Source organism: Oryx dammah, unplaced genomic scaffold, assembly GCF_014754425.2.
Source record: "Oryx dammah isolate SB20612 unplaced genomic scaffold, SCBI_Odam_1.1 HiC_scaffold_15, whole genome shotgun sequence".
In the NCBI taxonomy this organism is placed as follows: Eukaryota; Metazoa; Chordata; class Mammalia; order Artiodactyla; family Bovidae; genus Oryx; species Oryx dammah.
This window is the reverse complement of record NW_024070199.1, coordinates 48,828,217-48,854,356: the sequence shown is the minus strand read 5'-3', so window position 1 is coordinate 48,854,356 and position 26,140 is coordinate 48,828,217. Positions and strand designations below refer to the sequence as shown.

The 26,140-nt window shown below is 66.2% G+C and overlaps 4 protein-coding genes across 12 annotated transcripts in view; all 4 read right to left on the bottom strand.

Annotated features, from left to right (window-relative positions):
- Nucleotides 1–1,354: 1,354 nt before the first annotated feature.
- Nucleotides 1,355–6,398, bottom strand: GATD1 (glutamine amidotransferase like class 1 domain containing 1). 2 transcript variants are annotated; one of them, XM_040255473.1, is made up of 8 exons: nucleotides 6,305–6,398; nucleotides 4,880–4,956; nucleotides 4,488–4,593; nucleotides 4,100–4,207; nucleotides 3,084–3,178; nucleotides 2,647–2,740; nucleotides 2,411–2,522; nucleotides 1,355–2,336 (listed from the first exon to the last, which is right to left on the bottom strand). In XM_040255473.1, the coding sequence occupies exons 1-8, from the start codon at nucleotides 6,366–6,368 to the stop codon at nucleotides 2,330–2,332; spliced, it is 663 nt and encodes a 220-aa protein (XP_040111407.1). In that variant the 5' UTR covers nucleotides 6,369–6,398; the 3' UTR covers nucleotides 1,355–2,329. The 2 variants fall into 2 exon arrangements, with proteins under 2 accessions (XP_040111407.1, XP_040111408.1); XM_040255474.1 differs by lacking the exon at nucleotides 1,355–2,336 and having other exon boundaries at nucleotides 2,407–2,522; nucleotides 6,305–6,382.
- A 6,546-nt stretch (nucleotides 6,399–12,944) lies between these two features.
- Nucleotides 12,945–15,990, bottom strand: CEND1 (cell cycle exit and neuronal differentiation 1). Of its 2 annotated transcripts, none has more exons than XM_040255479.1 (2): nucleotides 15,857–15,990; nucleotides 12,945–14,528 (listed from the first exon to the last, which is right to left on the bottom strand). In XM_040255479.1, exon 2 carries the CDS (start codon nucleotides 14,429–14,431, stop codon nucleotides 13,991–13,993), a length of 441 nt encoding a protein of 146 aa, XP_040111413.1. In that variant the 5' UTR covers nucleotides 14,432–14,528; nucleotides 15,857–15,990; the 3' UTR covers nucleotides 12,945–13,990. The 2 variants fall into 2 exon arrangements, with proteins under 2 accessions (XP_040111413.1, XP_040111411.1); XM_040255477.1 differs by having other exon boundaries at nucleotides 15,834–15,965.
- A 305-nt stretch (nucleotides 15,991–16,295) lies between these two features.
- Nucleotides 16,296–23,248, bottom strand: SLC25A22 (solute carrier family 25 member 22). Of its 7 annotated transcripts, none has more exons than XM_040255468.1 (10): nucleotides 23,176–23,248; nucleotides 20,269–20,407; nucleotides 20,050–20,175; nucleotides 19,882–19,937; nucleotides 19,198–19,288; nucleotides 18,598–18,716; nucleotides 18,316–18,490; nucleotides 18,076–18,230; nucleotides 17,918–17,993; nucleotides 16,296–17,827 (listed from the first exon to the last, which is right to left on the bottom strand). In XM_040255468.1, exons 2-10 carry the CDS (start codon nucleotides 20,286–20,288, stop codon nucleotides 17,677–17,679), a joined length of 969 nt encoding a protein of 322 aa, XP_040111402.1. In that variant the 5' UTR covers nucleotides 20,289–20,407; nucleotides 23,176–23,248; the 3' UTR covers nucleotides 16,296–17,676. The 7 variants fall into 7 exon arrangements, with proteins under 7 accessions (XP_040111402.1, XP_040111405.1, XP_040111404.1 ...); XM_040255471.1 differs by having other exon boundaries at nucleotides 20,269–20,402; nucleotides 23,176–23,242; XM_040255470.1 differs by lacking the exon at nucleotides 23,176–23,248 and adding an exon at nucleotides 21,263–21,327.
- Nucleotides 23,249–23,558: 310 nt separating this feature from the next.
- The window catches only part of PIDD1 (p53-induced death domain protein 1), a 6,375-nt gene continuing 3,793 nt past the window's right edge, over nucleotides 23,559–26,140 (bottom strand). The window contains exons 8-16 of the mRNA XM_040255484.1: nucleotides 25,942–26,121; nucleotides 25,715–25,862; nucleotides 25,494–25,629; nucleotides 25,266–25,416; nucleotides 25,063–25,186; nucleotides 24,871–24,989; nucleotides 24,680–24,793; nucleotides 24,377–24,576; nucleotides 23,559–24,164 (exon numbers count right to left, since the gene is read on the bottom strand). Coding sequence (XP_040111418.1) covers nucleotides 23,906–24,164; nucleotides 24,377–24,576; nucleotides 24,680–24,793; nucleotides 24,871–24,989; nucleotides 25,063–25,186; nucleotides 25,266–25,416; nucleotides 25,494–25,629; nucleotides 25,715–25,862; nucleotides 25,942–26,121 — 1,431 coding nt within the window. The 3' untranslated portion in view covers nucleotides 23,559–23,905. The remainder of the gene's footprint in view (nucleotides 24,165–24,376; nucleotides 24,577–24,679; nucleotides 24,794–24,870; nucleotides 24,990–25,062; nucleotides 25,187–25,265; nucleotides 25,417–25,493; nucleotides 25,630–25,714; nucleotides 25,863–25,941; nucleotides 26,122–26,140) is intronic.

The following is a 26,140-nucleotide window of genomic DNA, read 5'->3' as shown; positions in this document are numbered from 1 at the left end:
TGCTGGGCAATGACCTGAGAGCTTCGACTTTGAAGGCGGGGACCCCCGAGCTTCTAGGCTGTGCCTGCAGAGCTGGGCAGGGGGTGCTGCCCTGGCGGAGAGGCCTGCTGTGGGGACACCCGGCTCCCCTGCCTCGGCCATGCTGCCCAGACTTTCCTCTGGCCCAGGTGCCTTTGGGGGTGGTGGTGCCACCTTGTGGGGACAGCATGACGTGTTTGGGCCTCAGCTTCCACACCTCACACCCTAGCGCAGGCGGGCAGCTTGTGCAGGCGCTTTGCTACACCATTTGGACTTTGCAATGGGCGTGCTGCACTGTGGAGGGCTTGGCGGTGGGTAGTGACGGGGGTCCACAGGGGAGCCCTTCCTCTCCGTGACCAGCCCGAGTTCCTGGAACTGAAAGGGGGTCGGCGCGGGGCCAGGGGGAGGCCGGGTCTGGGGGTCGGTGCGGGCAAGGGGGGGGTCCCTGGAAGCAGGACGGGGTGGCTGGGTGTCCAGGTCTGCACCACGGGAGCCAGATGTCGGGACGGGCCTGTGGGACACACCTCAGGTCTGGACGTGCCCACTGTCCTCCCTAGGGGCCCTGCCAGGCCAGGCTTGTTCCCCATAGCTCTCTGCAGGGGAGCCGGGCCCCTGGGAGTGTGGCTCTGGAGCTGCCTCTGGCTGCCCTCCCCAGAAGCAGCAGCAGTGCTGGGTGGGCAGGGCTCAGGGCAGGCGCCACGCTGCCAGTGTGCTGGCGGGGCGGGTCTTCCCCAGCCCCCTGCCAGCTGCCTCGCCGGGTTGGGTCAGAGGGCCACGGCTTCCTGCAAGCCCTCAGCGACACCCCAGACTCCCTGCCCCGAGCTGGTGAACAGGCGGTGTCCTAGGAGGTGGAAGTCGCCAGGCCGCCTGGCCCAGGGCCTCAGCGCACAGCGGATACAGCTGACACGTGAAGCCCACCTGCTCACAGGCCCGACCCCCTGCAGCCAGCGCCGTGGGACACACTGGCCCCCGACCTGGCCCTGCACCCTCCCACAAACGGCCAGTCCACTGTGAATCTCCTGGACGCCTCATCGGGTGTCCACTGGGCACGACGTGAATACTGTCCATCAAGAATGCTCCTCTCATGTAAGCTACGACGCACCGAAAAACCACCACAGCCAGCCACACACTGTTTTCCTGGACTTGGAGCTCAGGGTCTGTTTTCAACACTGAGCATGTGGGAAATCCCAGGGGGCCTCTTGCTGGGTCTTGGGCCACGGCCCCCACCCCAGTGCCCTGGGCGTGGAGACCTGGCTACGTGGGGCCAGCAGAGAAGGCTGGGTAGGGCCCCGCCCCGCAGAGCCCACCCAGGTCAGGTACAGACACTCAGAAGATGGCCCTAAGGCATCACCATTTTTCTCTTTATTTGCGTTACCATTTTAAAAAACGCTTTTGTCCAGCTAGGTCCATCACCAACTGGTGCCACGCGAGATGGCTGGTGAGAGGGCCCAGGCCGAGGGTGCGGAGGCCAGCAGGTGTCTGGAGCCGCCGGCAGAGAGGGGCGTGTACAGGGCACAGCCTGGTCTGCAGTGCTGGGACTGAGGCGCCTGGCCGCCTCCCTCCTCCTCCCTTCCGAGGGGCTGGCCAGGGCAGAGCCAGGCTGAGAGAGGAGACACACGTGGGGCAGGGCAGCTCCGGGGCCCAGCTGTGGGCCCCAGGCCCGGCAGGCGCCCTGAGAAGCTGGAGAGCGCCCAGGCTGCACTGGAGTCTGCTGGCTGGACAGCCACCTGGCAACCCAGGACCGTCCGCCACCCAAGGCCAGCCGGCCACACTCCAAGAGGAGCTCAGGGCCCTGCCACGTCCACCCCGAAGCAGGCCTGGCCGTCAGGACCTGGACACCACTCGGCAGGGTGGCTGTGTGCTGTATCCACAAGCTTTTCTCCCAACATTGCAGGGGACGTGTAGACGCCGCAGCGTCCGCCTGAGTCCACCCCAGCCTTAAGTGAGGTTGCCATCGTGTTGAAACAGCGCGCCAGGCTAGCATCAGCCCCCACCAAGGCCCAAGGGTGGGGAGACCAGGAACGGGCCCCCGGGGTCCTGGTCAGCGATCGCCCCAGCTTCCAGGAAGGCTCTGCGTTCCCCCAGGACCCCACAGCTGACTGTGGAGCACTCGGGGTTCTCAGGACCCACGGACAGCCCGCTCAGCACTCCCTCCCCCTCCCCAGCTGTCCCCCAAGGCCAACCCCCTTCAGGGAGGATCCTGAGAGCACTCCAGGAGTCCCACCAGGGGCCAGGCAGGCCGGGTGTCACTAGGCAGGGTCTCGGGGAACACCAGGACATCTGGAGGTGGCGGCATCTGCTCGGGGCCTGCTCACTTCCTGCAGGGTAGATGCCAGTTCAGAAAGGGGCCGGGCACCAGGCGGGTCCCCCACCACCCGCGGCGGCCCCTCACCGGCTGCCACAGAGGAAAAGCAGGTTCTGCACAGCAGGGATGGTCGAGCTGGCGTTCTGCCCGGTGACCAGGTGGCGGTCCAGCACCACGTGCACGGCGTCAGGCTCACTGGCTGCAGGGAGCCCACGCGCCGGGGCCTCAGGCCGCGCGCGGGGCGCCCCGAAACCCCGCCGCCCCAGCTGGGGCTCGCAACCAGGGTTCCCACGGCCCCCTGGACGCTCAGCCCAGCCGCTCACCGCTGAAGCAGGCCCCCGCACCCTTCACGAAGTCCTCCACGACCAGGGGCAGGTGGGCGAAACCCGGCGCCCGCACTAGCTCGTACACGGAGGGCTGTGGGGCCGGGGCAGTGCCCAGGGTCAGGGGGCTGTGCCCCTCCAGGCGCTGCCCATGGGGAGGGGTCCACTGCAGGGGCGAAGCTTCCCAGGTCCTCCCCAGCATCAGGACACAGGGCCACCAGAAAGGTCCAAGCAGGTGAGCTCAGGGCCGAGGGTCGGGCACGGAGCCTGACAAGGGGGTGTGGCCGTGCCCCTAGAGGAGCCCCCCCAGACCCGCCCAGGACCCGCGAGCAGCCACCCACTCAATGGGGCTCGAGGGACCCCCGCTGCAAGCCCCCTGCCCCGCACTGGGCCAACAACTGCTGCCCTCCAAGGGCCCCGCCCGTCCGTGCACTCACCCCAGTGACGCTGTAGCCTTGGAACACCCAGGACCTGTCCTCGCTGGTGGCGCAGCAGAGGGCGGCCACGCCATGGCCCACAGCACAGATGGGCTCTGCAAGCAGGCCAGTGCGTGCTTGACGCCACGGCCGCCCAGACCCCAGCGACACCCCCACCTCCCGGCCCTCCACACAAGGTGAGTTTGTTCAGAGCTCAGATCCCCTCAAGCTGTTCAGGGGCTGAGAGCCAGGCTCAGCGTGAGGAAGGTGGCTGCTGGGTCCACCTGTCACAAGGGAGCACCGCCCTCTGCCCATCAGAGCCGCCTGACCCGGCCTGTGGGCAGCGCCTGGAGCCCCCTCCTCTGAATGCAGTCGGTAGCGGGGCAGGGGGACCCCGGCCCTTTGCTCAACCCCAGGCCCCTGGCTCCAAGCCCCCGTCTCAGAGGGCAGGCTGGCCCAAGTGCGTTCCCACGGCTGAGTGCCTGGACAAGCACTGCCCATGGACAGGAGGCCCCATTTCCACCAACAAAGGACGCTGTGTGCAGCCTTGGGTTTGCCCAGGCCAGGGCAGTGTGCCACGTCCCCTTGGAGCAGACACGTCTCCTCAAGGCAGTTTTCCCAGCCCCTGCCCCACGGCCACCCACAAACCCCACCAGGAACCAAGCCAGCATCCTGCCTGCCCATCTTGCAGGGGGTGGGGCTCCCAGCCCACAGCGCCCAAGGAAACCAGGCCGAGGTACCACAGGGGCAAGTCGGGGGGCCGGCGGTGGAAGGGATGCCCACCTTTGTGTGTGTGTGTGTATGTGTGCATCACGCGCGTGTATACGCGCTGAGTAAACCTGTCCGCTGGTCAGGACCATGGCGCCCCACACTGACCCTAGGCAGCTCCTGCAACGATGGCATTCCCACCAAAACCTGAGCCCCAACGAGGCCCACGACACCACCTCCCGCACCCCCTCAGGCACTCCTCCCTGTCGGCGGGGTCCCATCTTCCCTGGACCTCGTTCCACCCCCCAGCCCGGGCCCGAGGCACCTACTGTTCTCCGAGTGGAAGTGCCGCAGGATGCGAGCCAGGGACCCGCTGCTGGCCAGGTCCACCAGGGCCCCAGGGCAGCTGGGGATCAGCAGGGCGTGGTAGCGGGCTCCTGGGGGACCACAGCCCAGTCAGTCACGGACGACAAAGCCAGCAGCCGGCTCCTCTCTGCTCCTGTTGCCCCGCCGGCTGAGGCTCCCGAGGCCCACAAACCACCTGTGTGCCCGCCAGCTCCCTCCCTTGCTGGGAGCTCCGGCCACCGGATGGGACATGGCCCGGATGGTCACAGTGCTCCATGGCAAGCCCCGGAATGCTCCAGGAATTCGAGAAAGTAGTTTGGGGTCAGGACCCAGCAGGAACCGCACCCCCCAAGGCCTTCCCAGGCCTCACACCGTCAATAGACTCCAGCTTGGCGGGGCTGGCATAAGCTTTGAGGCGGAAGTCCTGCACCCAGCGCGCGTTGCTCTCGTTCACGTCGACGAAGTCCATGGTCTTCCCCTGTGGGAGCCCAGAGGCCAAGGGTCAGCACCTCACCTCCTGCTACTGGCATATGGAGGCTCCAGGAAACTGCCAAGAGCTGGGACCCCCACCAGCTCCTCAGGACAAAGACACCGTCAGCCAGCCCCTCAGCCCCTGCCGGCCCGTCGAGTGGAAGCAGGTGTCCCAGGAGCCTCTGGGGAGACTCAGCACAGTGCCCCTGGGGTCCGGACCCCGTAGGCCCCTCCACGAATGGCGTCATTCTCCTGGAGACACGGGCTCTCCTGGAGACGGGCACTGGACTCACCCCAGGGGTGGCCACTTGCAGGCTGAAGGCAGCGCTGGCCAGTGTGAAGCAGTGCAGGAAAGACTCGGCCGACACGCCTGCGAGGAGACACGGCCCGGTGGGTTCGGGGCTTCTTCCAGCCTGGGGAGGAGCCCTTCACCCCACCTCACCCAGGGCCCACCCCGCAGTTGGCTGGGGCAGCAGTTGCAGCCCCCTGGCCCGCTCATCCCCTGAAGGGGGTCTCTCTCTGCCCCAAGCCTGACCACTACAGGCCTTTTGCAGAAGCCAAAGCCAAGTGTGAGGGTCCCTAACACTCCCTCACCAGGGACTGAGACCCCCACACGTGCGCCGATTTCGGGGGGGGGGGGCAGTGATAGAGGCCTGTGGCTCTGGAGGCAGGCCGCGGCCTGGGTTCCCTGGGAACGGGGGTGCATGCAGGATCGGGGCGGTGGACTCCTTCCCTCACAGAGCTCCTGGGTCCTGCACGCCACCCCAGCCCTGGCGCTGTGCCCTGCCTTCTTCTCTGTGGACCCAGGAGGAAGGCTCCCCACTTCTGGGGGCTGAGGCTCCATCACAGACACCTGCTTCCAAAGAGACCTGATCTGCGTCCTTCCGCCTTTACGTTAATCAGGGGACTCCACCCTGAACCTCATCTTGGACCTCCTCTCTCTCGTCTGCGGATCCGGGCACGCACACTGTAGACGGCATATCTGGCAAAGGCAGTCTCCCCAGTTCCGCCCGGTTCCTCCAGCCCCCTCTACCCGCCCTGCTTCGGTCCAGGGTCCCCGGAAGGGCCTACTCGTCCTGCCCACAGAGCCCAGCAGCCTTTCAGAGCTGTGCCCCCAGCCCATGTCAACATCCCTCCCCGGGGGCACACCCAGGCCGGCGCGACCCCTCCTCACCATTACCTTGCTCCCAGCAGTCACCCACGACTCCAGGACTGAGCCCCACTCTCAGCGGCTCAGCCTTGACCTCTCCACGGGAGGTGGTGCCCCTCAGTGTCTCCGTTCTGGGGGGCAGCTCAGGGGCCCCGCCTGCGACCCCGTGTCCCGCTGCCCTCGCTCCCCCGCCCACTTGGGCAGCAGCTGAAGTCAGGCCGGAGGCACCCGGGGACCCGCCTGGGCGCCCCGCCTCCCCGCCGATCGACCTCCGAGCGGAAGCCCAGGGGCCCGGCGCCACCGCCCGCCGGCCCTGAGCGCCCGAGGCCTCGGCCGAGAAGCAGCGCTCGTGGCGCGGGGCCCGGCCGCCCGGCTCCCCTCGCACCTTCACCCGGGACCCAGCCGGGGGGCGCGGCCCGCGCACCGCAGGGCCCCGGGACAGTCCCCCCCGCCCCGCCCCGCGAACCCGGGCGGCGGCCGGGCGCACTGGCCAGCCCGCAGCGAGCACCACCGCGGGCCGCTCTCCACGAGCCGGACGCGGCCCCGACCTCGCCGTCGCGAGCCTCACCTTCCGCGGCGCCGCTGGCCACGAGGAGGCAGGCGGGCCGGCTCAGGAGCCGCTCGGACGCCATGGCGGGTCTGCTGGGGGCCGGCACGACTGCGCGTGCGCGGGGCGGCGGGGCGCGCTTCCGGGCGCAGTCACGCGCCGCGCGGCCTGGGGGCGGGGCTGAACGGCGCTGGCCCCGCCTCCTCCCACCCCCAGCTCGATTCCGGGTCGAGGCCGCCGCCCGCCGCGGGCAGCTGAGCCCCTGGGCGCGTTCCCGGACCGCGTCCGCGTCGTGGCCCCGGGGGGTCCGCAAGAGGTCTGAGCTGGGCTGCGGGACCGCAGCTGCACGGAGCAGACTCCTAGCCCGACCCCGGCTCGCGGTCGTCGGGAACACGGTTCCTGACCCTCCCGAAACCCAGGTCGGGGCCGCGGGCCAGCCTGCAAGGAATGCGTCCCGCGTGGCATCTGACACCTTGCAGGACGTGGCAGCGGCGGTAGCATGCGGCCTCCCCGTCCAGAAGCCTCACTCTGGGTCCGGCAGTGGCCTGTCAGTGTCCCATGGGGCGGACACCCACAAGGTGATCTGTCAGGGCGATTGCGGTGCCCCCCGGGTGGGCTGGGAGTCTCGCTGCCCCTTCCTGAGCAGGTTCTCATACCAGGGAGCGGCCACTACCTCACATGGGAGGGGGCAGCGGTGAAGAGGTGCCTGTCACTCAGGCCTGGCCCTGAGGCCAACACCTGGGCCAGGTGGCCAAGCGCACTGGGCATGATGGTGGGTGCTGCAGGAGGAGTGACTGGCAGGTGTCTGCTCCTCTGAGGGCAGGCGCAGGACCAGAAGGGCCAGCAGCCCAGGCCAGGTGACTGTCTCCCGGCCCATCGCTCAGTCTAGAGGCGAGAAGAAGGGGCTCCCCCTTCAGAGCCCCCATCCCATCCTGCTGAGCCCCCTCCCACAGTCGTTGCCCCGGCTCACACCTGAAGTGTCAGCTCACCTGCCTCCCCCTGGGCATCACCTGCAGGCTATGCCAGTTCCTGACCATCAGCAGTGAGTGCCCAGTGGAACAGCAGAAGGTGGGGGGGGGGCTGGGGGCTGGGCACCAGGGCTCGGCTGTTGGGCTTGTGACGCCCTTGAACCTGGGCTCTTGCAGTTGCTTGGGCCCGCGAAGCACAAAGTCCCTGGGGACCAAAGGTCATGTTTTCCTGCCACAGCGTTTCATTCTTGTCCCTAGAACCTGCTCACCCTTGAAGCCAAGAACGGGTGACTGGGGGGCCATTTCTGGGGGACTTTCTGCCCGGTGGGGCTGGCCGGTGCCTCAGGTCTCCTCTGCTTTCTCCCCTGGCAACTTCCTCTTTTCAAAGCACATCTGAGCCTTTCCCCGGGAGCCATTTCACTTCCTATTTCTATCTTCCAAATGCTGGAACCCACCTCTCTGCCCGTCAAACTCCTAACCATCCCTCTAAGCCCATGGGCACCAAGGCACTGTCTACCCAATACTCCCTTTCTGAGAATACCCCATACAAGGACTTCCCTGAGTGCCCCTTTGTTATCTCAGTCGAACTGCTGGGTGGACCTCCCATATAGGGACTAGGGATTGAGCCTCTCTCAGGGAGGGTGTGTCATGGGCAGCCCAGCTTCCCAAACAGGCAGCAGAGGGCCAGAAAGCATCCCACTTCCCTTCAGCGGTCAAGCTTCTCGGCTCCGGGCTCTCTTTTGGCTGAGGTTGGGCTGGGAGGCATCCATAGACTTAGATCCCGAGCACCTGTGGGTTGTGCTACAACAGCCTCTAAACCTAGGGCTGCCAAGGCCATGGCTGCCAGCTGGGCACAGGGTCCCTGCACCCGGAGCGGGCGCATCGGCAGGACTGTTGAGAGCGCGGAGCCGCTGGCTCCACTGCTGACCCCAGGCTGCCAGCGCCTGGCCAGCAGCTGCCAGGCAGTGGCATTTTGTGGCCTGGAGTGGGGTGATGCGAAAGGGAGGCAGGCCCTGTCCCAGTCTGGCCTATCCCAGGGCCCAGGACATCAGGACGGGGAGCAACAGAGGCGTGGGAGGGTCCGGAGGAGCGTCTGAAGGGGACTCCCTGCAAACACACCTCCAGGCCCTACAGAGCTGGACGGGGAGCCGGCGTGGGTCCCAGGGGCATCTCCTGAGCGCTCTCTGCAACACGATAGGTGTGCACTGTCCTGCAGCCAGGACAGGGGCTGCTCTCGGAGGCCGAGTGGCGGCATGGGGCTCTTGTCTGCTCGGCAGCCCTCCGACAGCCAGCGCGGCTCCACGGGCTGAAGGCCCCGGACAGGAAGCGCAGGCAGAGTGGGGTTGGTCACTGGGAAGCCGGGAGCCTCTGCCTGCCTGCCCTTTCACCTCCCTGAGGGCAGGGAGCTGTGGCCAGGGCGGGGCTGAAGGCCCAGGAGTCCAGGCGCCACTCGGCATCCACGGGACGGTCCAGAGCAGTGGGTCGCCGGCCAGCTCTGCCCTCCCCAGGCCTCTGCCACTCTGCCCTGGAAAAGAGGTTCTGGAGGCCCCTACCTGGCCTGAAGTACCAGCCCAGCCCACGCCCCGGTGCACCAAGAATGAGGTCCCAGGTCCCCAGAAGGGGGCTGCACACTCAGGGGAGGAGACGGCGCTAGAGAGGAAAGCAGCCTGGACCCCCACAGGCACCTTCTGCATCCCTGTGCGGTGGCCCACGTACGACCCAGCATCCCCTGCCGGCCCGCCCACGGGGCCTCTGGCCCTGGACCCGCTGCTACCGACTGAGTTCTCCTGGCTTTCAGAGGTCCTTTTAGCTTGCATGGGATTTACAGTGTGAGCTTCTTATATACGGAGCACTCTTTATATCTGGTGTTTTGTTTCGATCTCAAAAGTGGCACCGTAGTAAAGGTCACCGAAGTCAGCAGAGCTTCCCCGGTGGCTCAGCTGGTAAAGATCCACCTGCAATTGTGGGAGACCTGGTGTTCGACCCCTGGGGTGGCAAGGTCTCCTGGAGAAGGGAAAGGCTCCCCACTCCAGCATTCTGGCCTGGAGAATCCCATGGACTGCATAGTCCACGAGGTCACACGGAGTACACAGCTGAGCGGCTTTCATTTTCACTGGGCGTCCCCAAGAGGTTTTAATTTTTTATCGTTTGGAAGCATCCCTACCTTCCTCAAGCTTAGGAATGCTATGAACCAGAAGCTGAGGGGCTTCCCTGGTAAGAATCCACCTTGCAACCCAGGGGGTCCAGTTTGATCCCCGGTCCAGGAAGATTGCACAGCATCATGGGCACCTAAGGCCACAAGCCGCAGCTATGAAACCCGCATGGGCTGGAACCTGTGGCTGGAAACCAGAGGAGCCGCTGCAACGGGAAGCCAGCCCACCGCAGCTAAGAGAGAGAGCCCGCGCACAGCAGCAAAGACCCAGCACAGCCATAAACACGTAAATACGTATACATACACTTTATTTTTTATTTTTTAAATATTTTTTTGATGTGGACCATTTTTAAAGTCTTTTTATTGAATTTGTTAGAATATTATTTCTGTTCTCTGTTTTGGTTTTCTGGCCGCAAGGCATATGGGATCCTAGCTCCCTGGCCAGGGATTGAACCTGCACCCTTTGCGTTGGAAAGTGAAGTCTTAACCACTGGACCACCAGGGAAGTCCCCGTATGCATACACTTTAAAAGCTGAGCCTCAGAACCCTCATGGCACCCTGGGACCTCAGCTGCCCAATTCTAACATTCCCCGCAAGGGGCCACCGGTAACTGAGCATGCGTGGAAATTCAGACGAAATAAGGAAAGGAGAGAAGCGCAGCATCCCTAAAGCTTAGATGCTGTGTTTCTCTCAGTGAAAGTGAAAGCCGCTCAGTTGTGTCCTCCGTGTGACCCCATGGGATTCTCCAGGCCAGAATACTGGAGTGGGTAGCCTTTCCTGTCTCCAGGGGATCTTCGCAACCCAGGAATGGAACACCAGGTCTCTCGGATTGCAGACGGGAACAAAAGAAGGTTACAACGTAGTGTCTTAAAGTTACAGTGTGGCCTGGAGGCAGGTGCAGGCAGATGCAGGCCCAGGACAGACCCTGGCTGTGTGCAAAGGGACAGCGGGAGCCAGAGTCACCACGGGGCTGAGGGGACCCTGGTCCCCTTCATCTCTGGTGGGAGAGAAATACCACGAGCTCCTCTGCTCAGACCCCATGAAACCCGAGGTTCAGATGGGTTAAAATCCTTGCTGTGAGTAAGTGCCAAGAGTGTTAGATTAGAAAAGATTCCAGAAGGTTAGACAGTAAAGGCATCAACAGTTATGCGTGAAAACTTGAGATTTGGGGACTTCTAGACACAGGAAACAGATGCAAGCCAGCCACTGAATGCAGATAAGTGCCATTTGGCAAAGCCTTGGAATATTAGGCACATAAGGAAAGTGCCCTGTGGTCTAGTGGTTAGAGCTCTGTGCTTTTACTGCCTCGGCCAGGGTTCAATCCTGGTCAACCTTTGGTCGGGGAACTAAGATCTCCCAGGCCCTGCATCCAGACCAGAAAAAAAAAAAAAAATCCTCCAAATAAATGACAAGAAGGCCTCTCATCCGCAGAAAATCAGATAAACAGCAGCAACAGAAAAATCAGACAAGGCGAAGCCTGGACAGCCAAGGACTCGGTAAGCAGCAGCAGGTGGGTCCATGCAGACGGAACGACCCAAGGTGGCCCCGCTCAGATGGGCTGTCAGCCTCGGAGGCTTCGCCCGCTCCCATGTCACTGGGCGAGAGGCACCCTTCTCTCCCGGCCGCCCCACAGGCATGAGACACGGCTGCCGAGTTTAAGGGGCACACCGTGCAGCCCAGCCGCCCCACCTCTGAGCAGGTCCCCGAGTGAGCTGTGTGCTGGGCCCACAGTCGCAGCAGCCAACAAGTGGAGGCAACTCAGCGCCCATCAGCGAATGATGGGTCCACACACTGTGGTCCACACATAGGGTGGGACTTAAAAGGAAGGCAATCCCGACACAGGCTACACCATGGGTGACCCTTGAGAATGTGATGCTCAGAGAAATAAGCAGACACAGAGGGACAATCCTGTCTGACTCCATTCACCTGAGGCTGCCCCCAGAGACAGAACGAACAGGTGTTTAACAGGGACAGAGGTCAGTTTGGGAAGAGGAATCGTTTCCGAGGGCCGATGGGGTGACGCTCCCGTGATGTGAATGTGCTTAGGGCCCAGGACCTGTGCGCCCTCAGGGTTAAGATAAAATGGGGGAAACAGTGGAGACAGTGGCTGACTTTATTTTTCTGGGCTCCAAAATCACTGCAGATGGTGACTGCAGCCATGAAATTAAAAGATGCTTACTCCTCGGAAGGAAAGTTATGACCAACCTAGACAGCATATTAAAAAACAGAGACGTTACTTTGCCAACTAAGGTCCATCTAGTCAAGGCTATGGTTTTTCCAGTGGTCATGTATGGATGTGAGAGTTGGACTATAAAGAAAGCTGAGTGCCAAAGAATTGATGCTTTTGAACTGTTGTGTTGGAGAAGACTCTTGAGAGTCCCTTGGACTGCAAGGAGATCCAACCAGTCCATCCTAAAAGAGATCAGTCCTGGGTGTTCATTGGAAGGACTGATGTTGAAGTTGAAACTCCAATACTTTGGCCACCTGATGGGAAGAGCTGACTCATTAGAAAAGACCCTGATGCTGGGAACAACTGGGGGCAGGAGGAGAAGGGGATGACAGAGGATGAGAAGGTTGGATGGCATCACTGACTCAATGGACTCCGGAGTAAACTCAGGGAGTTGGTGATGGACAGGGAGGCCTGGTGTGCTGCAGTCCATGGGGTCAGAGTCAGACACGGCTGAGCGACTGAACTGAACTGAACTGAATGAAGAATCCAGCTGCCAACGCAGGGACACACGTTTGGTTCCTGGTGCGGTTACACCTGCCTCAAAGCGACTCAGCCTGCGGCCACGCCTGCCGAGCCCGAGCTGCACCGAGAAGCACCGCAGCCAGGGAGCAGCCCCACTGGCCACGCCTGGGGAAGGTCTGCGTGCAGCAGTGGAGCCCAGCGCAGCCAAAGGTGAAAAAGCAACAGGAAACCGAGGCAGCGCCCCGAGAGAGCGCGGCCGAGGGCTGGACCCTCAGCTCTCGGCTGCGGGGACAGAACTCACCTTCAAAGCCACCCCCGTCCTGCCCCGAGTCCCCGCACGGCAGGAGACTTTTTTTCTTCTTTTTTTGCATTTAAGGTGCAAGCGGAACTGAGAGTGGGAGGGGGGACCAGCTGGCTGGAGAGGGGCAGCGTGGGCAGCCATAGGGCCTGTGGACAAGCCTGTGGGCTCCGGCACCTCCCCGTGGTGGTTGGGCTTGGGCCAGGCGGTTCAGGGTGAGGGGTGCGTGTCCCAGGGAAACGCCCCAGGTTTGTGTGGGCCTGAGGTGTGGGTGCAGAGCCGGAGGTGGGTCCTGCAACTTGCGCCTGGGTCCTCTAGGGCCAGGGCTGGCAGGAAGGCCGGGCGCAGCCATCTGGGTGGGGCCAGGCCTGGGCAGAGCCACAAGTGGAACCCACCCGGTTCAAGGGCACCAGGTGGTGGGAGAGGCTGGGGAGGGGCACTGGGGGGCCCTGGCCCTCCCTGGAAAGCCCGCAGTGTGGGTAGATGACCCTCTGCACCCAGACAGGCCACCCCGCCTCTCCCGACCGCGTGCAGTTGAGGACGCCAGCCTGGTCTTTAGATAACAGAGTTTATTTCAAACTGACCTCCACTCAGGCCCAGGGCTCCAGTGGCCAGCTGGCCAGGCAAGGGCACGTCGGGCTCCCAGTGCCCACCGCCGCCAGGACATGCTCCCAGCAGAGCGCGTCTCCCTGCAGGCTCGACGGCTGTGGCAGAGGGTGGTGGTCACCTGCCCAGCATTTCTATTCTAGCTGTTATTGCATTTATACGCTTCTTAGACTCCAAAGATCCTGGGTGGGCAGGAGGGGCCGTCTGTGGGCACTGGGCAGGCATGGCTGTCTCCCTGCCAGGCTCTCACCTGCCCCCAGGACAACCACTGCAGAATGGGGAGGGGTTCAGGGCAGAAAGGGTAGGGCCCAGCTTCAGGGGCCCCCTGGGGTCAGCCAGAAGGTAAACTTCAAGAGCGCCTCTGACACTAGGCTTTGAGCTGTCTGTCCACCCAGTGAGGGCTCAAGCGAGCAGGCAGGAGGCACGGAAACTCAGCTAATGTGACCACCCACCTCGGATCAGCCCACTGAGGCAGCCCACCCAGAGGAACCCCCATCCTGGCTACACGCAAAGAGCAGAAATGGGACAAATGGCCACACCCTTTGATGTCCCCAGGCCGGCTGGCCCAGCTCAGAATCAGTCCCAGGCCCCTGCCAGCCCTGCTACCCTGGGGGTTCATCACGAGCTGCTGTCAGGAAGACCACAGGACCACTGGGGCCCTTGGCACAGGCTGGCATACTTGGGCAGGCAGGCCACCTCAGAGCCTGCTTCTCCGTCCGTCCGCCGGTGCCTGGGTCCAACCCTGGGTCAGGGATCCACCTGCAGAGCCTGGGCCCCTTCTGCCCTCGGGTTCAGAGGGGAGAGTGCCGGGGACCGCTCGAGGGGGCCGGGTTCCACTGCTGTACGGGCCTGTCCACCTCTCCCTCCCTCTGCTTGTAGGTGGGGGATACAACGTATTACATATGTATAGATAGCGGGGTGTGAATTCGGCATGCACTAGACTCCCAAGGTCTGTACAGGAAGTGGCTGTGCCTAGCCTGGGCACCGGCCATCATTTTTTTCGGACCAGGAAGGCCACCCCTAGAATCAGGGCTGCGGCAGCCACAGCCACACCCCCAGCCACCAGCATCGGGGCCAAGTTCTCGAAAGGGCAGGGCCCCCGGCTGCCGGGGGCCCCACTGGGGGCCTCACCCTCCTCAGCCCCGTCCCCAGGGCCCTTGGGCTCGGGGGCGGCATCAGGGGTGCTGGGGGCTGCGGGGGCCGGCTTCAGGTTGCTGTGGTTGTTGAGAAGGGCCGGGTCTGCCTTGGCCGGGCTCTTCCTGGCAGGTGGCGGCGTGGGGGTTGCCGGCGGCCCCTGCTTCTCCGCCTGGGCCTCCTTCTTCCCTGGCTTAGAGGACGGGGCCTTTCCGTCCACGGCAGTGGGGGCTCGGCCCTCGGCCGCAGCCTTGGCATCGGCCTTGGGGCTGTTGGGCGACTTCCCTCTGGACTCCATGCTGGGTGCGCCTGCGGGCTGTGTGGGACACGCGGGGGCAGGCAGGTGTCTAGATCACGGCAGCTCAGGACCGTTCACCTCTGGGCATCCGATGGGCCTGCGGGGGGAGACCCGATGAGGTTGGTGTCCTGTACAGCCCCACGTCCTTGTCCCTTAGAGACCCACTCAGCTGTCTGGACACTCCTCTCCCGGGGCTCAGCCTCCAGCTGGCCTCAGCCACCTCCTGAGAAGCCCTTCCGAGCACACGGGCAGGCACTGTGGGCCCCCCTTTTGGGCTGGGGTGCTGGGATGAGGCCTGCTAGAGGCTTCAGTTCCCTCATCTGTGAAATGGTCTTGCCCACGCATGTCCTGTGTCCATCATGTCGGCCCAGGGTGGGGAGGTCCTGACCGGGAAGAGAGCACCCACCCAGCCCAGAGGTGTGTGGCCAGGGAAGTGGCTGGCAGCCCATGGGCCTGGGCAGAACTTACCATGCACCCTTCTCAGGGCTGGGTGGGCTTGGGTGGGGGGGGAACGTGGGAACCCAGAGTCTGGGCTTTCAGGCACATGGGGTCATAATGGACCCAAGGTTGCCGGGACCCAGCTTGGACAAAGCCAGGGTGTCTCCCCAGAGGCTGGAGAAGCCGGCAGGAGGGCAGCGACAGGCCTGGGCTCCCAGCCGGTCAAGGACCCCTTCTCAGTGCCCAGGCCTGGCCTTGCCTGCTCCAGCTTCAGAGCGGGGAGCCCTTCTTGACCCTGAGGTCATGCCTGCCTCTGGGGGTGGAGGGAGTCCCTGGGGTGAACCTGGGGCGGGCACCCCCGAGGCAGGGCCAGGCAGAGACTGGGCGCTCTGGGCAGTAGGGAAGGCCTGGCCCTGATCCTCAGAGTCGGGCACGGGGCAGGGGGCTGGTGGCCTTGCCTCTCTGGACCCGTCTTCCCTCCCAGGAGTGGACCCCGCTGTCCGCAGCTCCTCTGGGAGGCTGAGGAACTGGCGCCGGCACCTGCAGGGGGAGGGAGCCTGTGGGAGGCGGCGGCCCGGGGCCCCACCCCGGCAATGCACACCGACAGTGAAGGTCGCCTGAAGGTCACGTGCGGGACGGGGGTGTCATGGGGAGGACTGTCCCACTTCCAGGGAACCCAAGAGCCCCTCATCCCTGTTATTCTGGAGGGGCACCCCGCTGCTGGGCATCAAGTTCCCAAAGGGCAGGTGGTCCACGCTCCCCCTCCCCCAGACCCTCGGTTATTCTGGGCTCATACTGACGTCACCGGCTGCCCCTCCCCCTCCAGGCATCTGTGCCCAAGAGAGCAGGGGGCTCCGGAGCGCCCCCCGATGACCTTCATAGCGGAGAACCTGCCGCTCTGTCCAGGGGCCCCACGCCTCGCTCCCGCCCCAGATCCCGCGCCGCCGAGTCCCCGCCGCCTTACGCTGCCGCTCGCGGCGCTCCCACCTCAGGGCCGCGCGCTCTCTGCGGGACCACGGCTGATCGGACGGACGGCGGCGGGCGGCGGCTGCGGATGCAAAGACTGGGAGTTTCCCACAATGCACTGCTCCCGGCGCAGGAAGCGGGGCGGGGACCGCATCAGCGCGGGCTCCGCCCACCTGCTCGAGGCCGCCGCAGCGCCCCGGAGCGGCCGGGACCTCTGGGGCGCCCAATCCCAGTTCCGCTTTTGATCCGAAGGGCGGCTTAGCGTCAAGGTGAGCGGCTGAGGCGGGCTTTCTCGCACCTCCATCAGACCGCGAGGGAGTCAGGAGGCCATTCTAACCAGGCACCGCTACAGCCAGTGTGCCCGTCATAGCTGGGCAGGCGGACCCAGGACAGCAGGGGGAGCGGAGCCAGTTACCAGACGAGCGGGACGCCCTTCACCCCCAAGAGTCTAGAAAAGGCATCTACTTAGAATATTTATTTATCTTCTTACAGGACAAGACACAAAAAGTTACAACTTCTTAAAACTCTTCAAAAGAAAAAAATATAATTCTGTAAGCAGCAGCAGCAGCTTCCAAGGTACAGATGTGACGGGAGAGAGCAGCTCCCAGGAACAACCGTGAACTGGGGGGCCCAGGCCTGAGCCCCAGGTAGTGTCACTGGGAAGGGGCCTCCGGGAGGGGGCCCGGGGGTGGGGCCACAGCACCGGCACATCAGATCAATCACCAACACGACCACGTGTCTGGGGGCGGGGCAGGTCTGAACGAGCTGCCTCAGGTCACAACATCAAGGCTGGGGGAGGGCGCAGCTTTCCTAAGTGTGGTCAGGGGCCTCACCCAGAGGCCTGGAGGGCAGGCTAGGCCCGGGGAAGACCGGAGGGGCAGCTCCTGGTGCCCCCCAGAAGAAGATGCTCCCGGGCTGCATACTGGTCCTCATGCCTGCCCTCCCCGACCTCGAGGGGGCGTGGCCTCAGAAGTAGGGCCGGGCGGAGAGACGGATTCCTGGACGGGGTCACTGGGGAGTCAAGGGCACACACCCACGCGCTCACAGGCTCCTGCACACACACACACACACACTGCTTGGCCACATGGGGACGGCTGGAGCCCCCGACAGCCCTACCCCTGAGGGGCCAGGACAGCAGAGGGTGGCCGTCACCCGCCCCCAACATTCACACACACATGCACAGAACCTCGCGTGGGCTGGGTCCCCAGCTGGGTCCCACAGTGGGGGCGGGGGACCTGTCCTGGGAGTCAGCACTCAGGGCCACCCCCAGTCTAGGATTCCTGGCTCAATATGGGGGGCAGGAGAGCCCGATCCTCCTGCAAGGCTGGCCAAGGCAAGTGAACAGCAGCAGGGGAGGCTGGACGGACAGACGGAGGGGTGGACAGAGCCGCTTGTGCTCGGCAAGTTAATAAATAGGTTTGTGCGGGGTCCCCTTTGTGGACTAGGGGTCAAGCCTCGGGGACAGGAGCTGGTAGACTGGAGGGGAGGGTCCAGCTTGCCCAGCCCAGGCTGGGGGCCCCCAGTCCAGAGACCAGCTCTATCCCTGGGGGTTGTTCAGACTGGGGCAAAGGTGGGCAGGGCTGGCTCCAGGAATGTAACGACTTCTGCTGTTTCTAAGTAAGATGCTGATCCCGGGCCCTGCAGGGCCCCGCCAGGCGCGCGTGTGCACCCTGCACTCCCCTCCCCGCCCCCACCCGTCCCTGCGGGGAGAGACTCTTGTGGCGTCCCCGGGGGCGGGGGGGGGGGGGGGGTGGGCGCTGCCTGCCTCGGCCTGGCCCCGCTCTGGTCCCGCTCCCGCTCTGGTCCCGCTCGACTGGAGGGCGACGGGCAGCTGCCTGGGCTCAGGGCTGGATGCGCGGCAGCCCCAGCAGGGTCTCAGCGATGCCCAGGAAGTAAACCACTTGAGCAATGCCGAACAGCGGGGCAATGACCAGGGCGCGGCAGTAAGCGCCCTTCAGGAAGGCGGAGGGGCCCTCGTTCCGCAGGACCTTCCTGCAGGGAGACAGCAGGGGTCGGGGGGTGGGGGCAGAGCCACTACGCTGGGGCCACCCTGCCCTCCCCGGCCCCCGGGGGCTCACCCACCTGGCACAGTCCAGGAATCCTGAGTAGGTGTCCTCGTTGATGCCACGCTGCAGCGACTGGAGCCGAGTCTTCACCACTGCACGGGGCACACGGGTCAGTGTGGGCCTTCAGCCCGGCCCCACCCCCCAGCCCTGCCCTGCCCCGAGCTGGGCACCAACCATCACAGGGGTTGACGGCCACAGCAGCCGCGCTCCCAGCCACGCAACCGGCCAGGAAGGACACGTAGAAAGGCGACTTCTCCCCAGATGCTGGCCGGCCCAGCTCGTTCAGGTTGGCGAAGAGGGGGAAGTAGACGATGGAGAAGGGGACGTCCCTGTCGGGGGATCGCAGGGTGACTGGCTGGGACGCGTGGGGCGGCCTGGTGGGTAGGCCTCCCCTCACCCTGCCTGCCCCCCAACCTGAGCAGCGTGGCCCCGAGGCCCTTGTAGAGGCCAGCGATGCCGCGGCTCCGCAGCAGGTCCCTGGTCAGCTGAGTGGCTGTGGGGCGGGGGGTGGCCGGAGCCTCCACCGAGGGCTGGGCACTCCCCTGGCCGGAGAGCTGGGCCTGGGCGGACAGGATCTTCCTCTGGGCGGCTGGGGAGAAAGGAGGCGGCCTGCTGGTCTCCCTCGGAGCACAGGGTGGGGGGCGGGGACGGGGTCCAGCCGGTGTCCCCCCGACGCCCAGCGCCCCACACCCTCACCGAGGCGGCCCGCATCCTGGAGCTGGATCTTCAGCATCTCCATGGGGGTGGTCACGATTACCTGGCAGGTGCCCGCCCCGCAGCCCGCCAGCATCTCCTTAAACAGGGTCAACTGCTGCCTGCAGTAAAGAGGGCGGGGCTGCAAGGCCGCGGCCGGCCGAGGCCCCTGCAGGGCTGGGGGCCGTGAAGGAGGTGGGACTGGTGAAGACAGAGGCAGGCCCCCTCCCCCACCGCCCTCCAGAAACAGGCACCGAGCCGAGAGACAGAAGCTCACGGTGGGGCCGGCCGGCCGAGAACTGTTCTCAGCAAACAAAACTGGAGGCGGGGTGGGGGGTTCAAGTGCTCCTTGGGACTACTGCCCTTTCACCCCACCCTCGGGTGACAGGGAAAACTGGCCAGTGCCCCCCAAATCCCGGCCTACAAGAGGCAGCAGGCAATGGCTAGGGGCCAAGGACCCCTGGGGCCTGAGCACATCGGAGGCAGAGGAAGCAGGCCCTGCAGGCCGGGGGTGAGGGGCCCCCAGGAAGACAGGTCCTCCGTCCTCTGGAGGCACAGACTCCCCTCCCTCTGTGGCTGTGGCCCCAGCAGCCAGCCCCTCACCCGTCCTTGGAGAGGTGGTGTCGGAAGAAGTCGTTGGCTGCCAGCTTGATGGCCTTCTCCGGGGTGACGAGGGTCAGATTCACGGCGGCTCCTGTGTGGCGCGCGGATGGGTCAGTGGCCGAGGCCGGGAGGCTCTTGGCGGGCACTTGCCTCTCAGTTGGCAGAGCCCTCCCCCCGCCCCCTCGTGCCTTGGCAGCTCCTCCTGCCCTCTCACCCACATTTGTGCCCAGTGGGGGTGGGGGCAGCGTGTCCTCCTCCAGGCGACCCTCCCGGTCCAGCGGGTGGGCCTCCATGAGGAACACCCCCTCTGCAATACAGAGGTGGGGGGCCTGGGGGGGGTGCTGCGTCCAGCCTGGGGAGCGCCAGAGCTGAGGAGGCAGTGTGAGCCCCTCTCCGTGCAAGGACTCAGCTGCACAGCATCTGGGCAAATCCAGGCTTGGCGGTTGTCTGCTAAGCGGCTTTGCAATCAGGCACCCCCCCTTCCCCGCGAGTGTCCTGGTGCAGACAGGGTCCCGCCTGTCCTGGGAGGACGTCCCGCCATGCTGGGTGCCTGCCGGCAGTGGTGGAGGACGGCGCTGAGCACTGCCCTTTCCCGACCCCAGCCAGCGTGTAGCTGCAGCCAGCCCCCACGGGGTGCATCCTCACCATCCATCCAGGCCCTTCCGCCCCCCCGCCCAGCCTCACCTCGGTACATCCCGAAGTAGCCCTCTGAGCGGATGGTCTTGATGAGGCAGTCGGACCTGCAGCCCCGGGGGTAGGAGGGAGCCAGGGGTTAGGCAGGGTCCAGCGCCAGCCCCTGCCTTGACCCAGGCAGGAGTGCCCCCAGGCCTGCCCCCCACCCCCCCAGCTCACATGCTGGTGTACACGCGCTGGCCATTCTGCTGGTTCTGAAGCCTCGTCTTGGCCAGGTCGATGGGGAACACGCAGGTGACCCCGATCAGGCCGGCGATGCCGCCATTGATGAGCTTGGCTGGCAGGCTGCGTGGGCAGACGGGAGGTCAGGCGGCCTCCTCGGCCATAGGTCGGCCAGGAGGGAGGGCAGGGTGGGGTGAGGCTGGGCTGGGTTCTGACCTGATCTGCTTATCGGCCATTTAACTCGGGAGCACCCAGGTAGGAGCTGCAGAGCTGGATGCCAGACAGCGGGGGAGGAGGCGCGGGGCGGAGGCTGGTCCTCTGCTTTCAAGGGTATTTCCAAACCAGCGCTTCTGTCCTAGGAGAGCGGGGACTGCAACCAGCGGGGGTGGGCAGACGGGACAGGCACACCAGAGGAACAGGCTTCCTTGTTTTCCTTCCAGGGCCCCCGCAGGGGCTCCGAGCGGCTCCCCCAGACCCCCAACCCCACTTGGGCAGGCTGCACATCGTGGGCTTACAGCGCGCTGGAGGCCCACCACCTGGCCCCACCCCTGGGCCACCTGGCTTCCTCTCAAGATTCCCCACCGGCGCGTCCTCCCAGCTGGCCTCGCTCCCGCTCACATGCACGGAGCCCTTTAAAGGGCCAGGCGCCTCCTCTCCCTGGGCTGGGCTGTGTCAACCCCATCCTCAAGCAGCCTGCTCTGTCAGGATAGGGGTGACAGAGCCCCAGGGGCCCCCGCGGGGCTCAGCTCACAGCTGCCCAGATAGATGCAGCCAGCGCAGGTGGAGCCCCTGCTCCACGGCGCCTCCAGGCTGGAGCCCCAGACCACGGTTCCCCTGGAAGAAGCACCAGCTCAGCCACAGCCAGCCCGTGCCCATCCTCCCAGGAACTTCACCCCCGAGCTGCACACACGCAGGCTCGCTGTGGCTGGTCCACCACCTCTTCCCGGGGGGCAGGCCCAGGAAGCCCCTCTCTCTAGGGGCAGGGCTGGGGAGCCAGAGCCGGCCCCAGGGACCTCTGGCGGGGGGCGCCCCCCAGCCGGCGCCGAGACCAGCTGTCCCTGCCTCGTACCCGCAGCGCCGCTAGTCCGGTCACACGGCTGGCTCACACCTGCCGTCGCTCGCGGACCGGTGACCTTCACCCCGGCTTCCCCGGGCCGGGCGGCCCCCTGCCCCCTCGGCAGCCCGCCGCCCCCGCCGTGGTCCCGCTCACCCCGGGCGCCTACGACCGGCTCCTCCGCCGCTCCTCCTGGAGACTCCAGCCCGCGGGCGGCGGGCGGGCGGGGGAGGGCCAGCGGCCGGGGGCGGTGCCGGCGGCGGGGATTGGCTGCGGGGCGGGGCGGGGCGGGCCTGGGGGGGGCGAGTTTCTCTTTCACTTTGGGCGGGATGAGGCGCCCTGCGGCCGCGGGAGAAGGGATGAGAAGGGGGTGTGACAGCTTCTGGGAGGCTTGGGCTGGCCTCCGAGGCCCCTTCGGCCCGTGAGGCAGCGGGTCTGACGGGCTAACCCAGCCAAGCCACGCAGCCGGTTCGAGGGGCCCCGGCCCGCGGACGCCGTGCACCCAGATGTTCCCTGAGTTTTCCTCTGCGGCCAGCAGGCGGGCTCTGGGACCCCAGGAATGGGGCTCTCTCCGTGCCCGGGCACAGGGGATCCGGAGCCGTGGGGTGGAGACGGGCTGTGCCCACTGTGTCTGTGGACCGTGTGTCTTCTGGGAGGTGCATTTCAGGGAAAACTCATGCGGGAACGGAGAAGACACGCTTGTCTGCTGCAAAGGCCAGGGGGTGGCTGGGTCGCAGAGACCACCCGCTGCCATCCACACTCCCCAAACCCTCTGACCCCCCAGATGCGTCCCAACGAACTCACCGAGAGCCTCGGCGCCCCAGTCTCAGAGAAGAGCCTGACCTCCGCACTTCAACCTGACCCTCTCTCCCCACGCCCACTCCCCAGGTGCAAACTGGCCGCAGCCGACTGTTGTCCCCGACCGTTGGGCACAAGGTCCACACTCTGCCCTCCTGGACCTGAGCGAGCCCACCAGACCCCACTTCTTGCCCAGTGTAAGGGACACCTGGATGCTGGAGTCCCGGAAGTCGGACAGACTCTCCGAGGTGGGGGGGTGGGGAGCAGCTGTCTCGGGAAGAGAGGCAGGCCTGGAGATCCCGGCCTGAGACCGTCAGCCCTGGGTCCCACACTGGCGCTGGGATGGAGCAGACACTTCCGACCCGAGTAGTGTGGGGAGGGCCTCTGCCGGGGGAGGACCGGCAAGGGGTCCTCTAGGCCAGGAAGCCTCCTTTTCCTGTCCTCACCCGATGGTTCCTACCACCTGCTCATGAGACAGCTCAGAGGGCCCTCCCCTTGCACCCCACGTTGCCATAGAGACTCGGCAGCCCCAGCGCGGCCTCAGGCCCGGGGCTGTCAGCCCTCCCGGTCGGTCCCCCCCGGCTCCTGCAGCGTCCTCAACTGGGGTTGCAGGCGAAGCTGTGGACAGCTCAGCTCAGAGGCCGTCCCAGGAGGTAAAATCTGCCACGAAGCCACTGGACTCCCTCACCCCCAAGAAAGGGAAAGGCTGTGAGGCTCCGAGTCTGGGACCGGCCCTTCCCTCCCCATTCATCCCCCAACCCCCGCCCCTTGCCCCGGAGAGGCGCCTTCAGTCCCGCCGGCTGGAGGGGCGCCAACCTGGCGACAAAGGAGACGCGGAGTGGGGGTTCAGGGCTGCGATTGGAAGCCCGGCTCAACTCCCTGTCCAGCTGGAAGGAGGAGTCCCCATGAGGCCCGGATCGCCACGCTGAAGCCCGCCAGGCGATGGCGACTTCAGCCACCCACGTGTCCACGTACGTCCCGCAGGGCCCCACGTGCGTGTCCCCCACGGCCCGGCTCGTTCACTGGGGACTGGCCTCCGTCTCCCGACCGGCGAGGACACGTGTGCGCGGGGAGCGCGCCCGGCACCGCCCGGGGCCCGGCCTCCCACACTCCGGCGGCAGCGGATCCGAGCATCCGCCGGCGCGGGCCCCGCAGAAACCGCCTCGTCCGGGCAGATGTCACTTCCCACAGCCGCCGCGGTGCCCCTCGACTCCGCGGCCGGGCTGCACTCGGGTGGGCGCAGCGGAAGGAGCCGCCAGGGGGGCACTCACCGCGCGCTCTGCCGCCGCTGCCGCCGCCTCTGCCGCCGCGCTGGCCTCCCCGCCTCGCCGCGCGCGCGGCTGCACCTAAGCGCGGGGCCGCGTCCGCTCGGCGCCGCGCGCGCTCCGCCCCCGGCCGGCGGTTGGCTCGCGGACTCCGGCTCCCCCTCCTGGCCGCCACGGCCACTGCGCTCGGCAGGCCCCCGCCCGGCGCCAGCCCGCGCTCCAGGTCTCCACGGGTTTTCACTGGCCGTTCGACCTCGCGCCGGTGCACCGGCCAGGGACTACTTCCGTCGGGCCAGCGGATGGGGGTGCGCTGGGACGAAGTGTCCCTAAGGGAGGAGCCGTGGGAACTGAATTGGCCAAGCAGCGGGCCCCCAACCAAAAGGCAGATGCGCCATCCTGCACACGACTGTATTCATGGGGCAGCAGCTGTTACTTTGTAGCTGGGACTCCACTCCCTCCCTGAGATCAGGACCCAGTGCAGGCCATGGGCGCAGACCAGCGGGAATGAGAGCGGTGCGGAAGGAAGTCTGTACCCAGGCCCGCTTGCAGCAGAGCAGGGCCGGGCCTCAGATCACCTGGCCGCCCCTGGCCTTCCAGCGGCCTCTCCACCCGAGAAAGTCAGCGCTGAGACAGCGGCCAGGTAGCGCATGTGTGTCACACGGGTGGGGGTCACTTTGCTCACACGCAGGGCAGGCTTGAAAGCGGGAGCCTCAGGGTCCAGCCCGAAGTCCGGGGTCTAAGCCTGGGCAGGCTCTGGGGAGGGTGATGGCGACCGGTCAGGCGAGGCGAGGTTCCCAGGGGCCAGGCTTGTGTGCCGGATGCCCTCCTGGTACTTGCGGCGGCCAAGCTCCAGGACAGCCCGCACCTCTTCGGCCACGTCCCGCCGGTCACTCTGCTCCAGGGCCTGCACGAGGCGCCCCACGGCCCCCGGCTGCCCAGCCTGGTGCTCCGCCCAGGAGAAGAGCATGTGACGGATCTGCCCGTCCAGGTCATCCCTTGGGGGACAGGAGAGCAGTCGGGGGCCCGCCAAGACCACCGGCCACGCCCAGGGCCTTGCTCTCCCTCCTAGCACGGGGCCTTGCTCCCTGGGCCAAGGGTGGCCAAACCCTCCCTTTCCTGCCCGTCTGCCCTGCTCTCCCTCCCCTGGACAGAACCTCAGCCAGCCTCGGGGGGGAAGCCAGCAGGAGGAGAGAGGCTCAGAACTGACCGGAACTCATGCCGGATGCGCTGGAGCTCACGGTAGGGCAGGCCCAGGTGCAGGGCCACAGCTGGCCAGTCAGGGCCCAGGCGCCCGGCCACATTCAGCAGGTTGCTCTGGGTCAGGAAGCCGGTCTCAGCGTCGCCCAGGTTCAGAGGTGCCAGGGAGAGGCCAGGCTCCCGGGTCGGGCCCTCGCATCCCCGCAATCTCTGCGGGCAGGTCGAGGTGGCAGTAAGCCCCGGCCTCACCCCAGCCCACCCCGGCGGCTCCTCCCCCGTCCCCTCCACACGGGGCTCCCCAGCCAGGCCTCACGGGCAGCTTGATGGGCAGAGTGGCCATCCACAGGGCAGCCGGGCCCCTCTTCTGCCGGGCAGCCTCTGCCTCCTCAGGCACCCCCTCCGGCACCTCGCCCCGGTAGAAAGACACCTGGGGAAGAGGAGAAGGTGGGGTTCAGCGCTCTGGCTCTGGCCCGGGCAGCCCAGGGCGCCCACCGCACGGCCCACCTGGCCCCTCACGGCCCGAGCCCGTCGGTCCAGGGCGGTGGTCACGTACACCTCCTTCAGATTCTTCAGATGGGAGTAGAAGACAAAGCAGAGCCTGCCCTCCACGCAGTCGGGGCGGTCTGCGGGCACAGGGGGCTCAGCGGGGGCGCGGGGCAGGCCCAGTGCCCCGCCCCCCCGGGCGCCCGGGCACACCTGCATCGATGTCGATCCCCCTCTCGAAGGCCGCGAAGAACTTCTCACCCTCAAACATCTCCACGGTGTCCGAGGGCTCAGGGCCACGGTATCGCTCCAGCAGCCGCCGCAGGGTGGCGTCCACCTGGGGGGCGGGGGACCCACTGGCTGGGAGCCCGACGCCCTGCGCCCTCCCCATTCCCCCAGCCCTCCGCCGGCCCCACCTTGTTGCGGGGCAGGCACTGCAGCAGGACCTGCTCGGGGTCCCGGCGTCTCTGCAGCGCGATGAGGCTCACGCGGTGCAGCCGCAGCCGCTCCCAGGCCTTCTGCGCCAGGCTCCCCACGCAGGCCTTGGTGGTGTACCAGAGCCAGTACCTGGAAAAGCGGGGGTGAGGGGGACCCTGCAGGCTGGCGGGGTGTGGGGAGGGGGCCGAGGAGGTGGGGGCACTGACCAGGAGAAGCGCGTGACCTGGAAGCGTGCGTACAGGTGCGTGAGCTCCAGGGCCACCTGCGCCGTGACGTCATCCCAGGCGGCCTCGGGGGCAGCCCGATGCAGCAGGTGCAGGCGGGCACGGTCCAGACTCAGGCCTGGGGGGGTGCAATGGCTGAGGCCTCTGGCTGGGGCGCCCCTTCTGAGCACCACCCCCACCCCGTGCCGCATGGCTGCCCTCACCTGTGACGCCGGGCGGCAGAGGCAGCTGGATGGTGACTGGCCGAAGGAAGCTCGAGGGGCTGCTCTGCGAGAGGCAGAGCAGGGGGCTGGAGGCCGCCTCGGGCTCCCCCAGCAGGGCCTGCAGCTCTCTCCTGCCCACGCGCACCACCTGGAGCAGACGGGCCGGCCCTGCGGTCACTTCTGTGCCTGGGCGCCTCCGCCACCCCAGCGGGCGTCCCGGCCCCTACCTGCATGCGAACGTGCCGGGGCTCCTCGGTGGCCCCCGTGGGGAAGGTGACCCTGACCCCGGCATGTCCCGAGGAGCACAGCAGCGTCCCCTCTGGTGGCACCAGGCAGGCGTCGGACACAGGGCGCGAAACCACGAGGAACCAGGAGAAGTGGGGCACCTGGCAGTGGGCCCAGAGCCGCTGGCGCGGGCGCAGGGCA

Coding starts and splice junctions, on each gene's coding strand:
- CEND1 (XM_040255479.1), bottom strand. CDS start 14,431: ATGGAGTCCAGAGGGAAGTCGCCCAACAGCCCCAAGGCCGATGCCAAG.
- GATD1 (XM_040255473.1), bottom strand. CDS start 6,368: ATGGCGTCCGAGCGGCTCCTGAGCCGGCCCGCCTGCCTCCTCGTGGCC. Junction 4,957..6,304: donor GGCCAGCGGCGCCGCGGAAG/GTGAGGCTCGCG, acceptor GTCTCCTCGCAG/GCGTGTCGGCCGAGTCTTTC. Junction 4,594..4,879: donor TGCAAGTGGCCACCCCTGGG/GTGAGTCCAGTG, acceptor GGGCTCCCACAG/GGGAAGACCATGGACTTCGT.
- SLC25A22 (XM_040255464.1), bottom strand. CDS start 20,288: ATGGCCGATAAGCAGATCAG. Junction 18,717..19,197: donor CACCACCTCTCCAAGGACGG/GTGAGGGGCTGG, acceptor TCTTTACTGCAG/GCAGCAGTTGACCCTGTTTA. Junction 17,828..17,917: donor GGATTCCTGGACTGTGCCAG/GTGGGTGAGCCC, acceptor GTCTCCCTGCAG/GAAGGTCCTGCGGAACGAGG.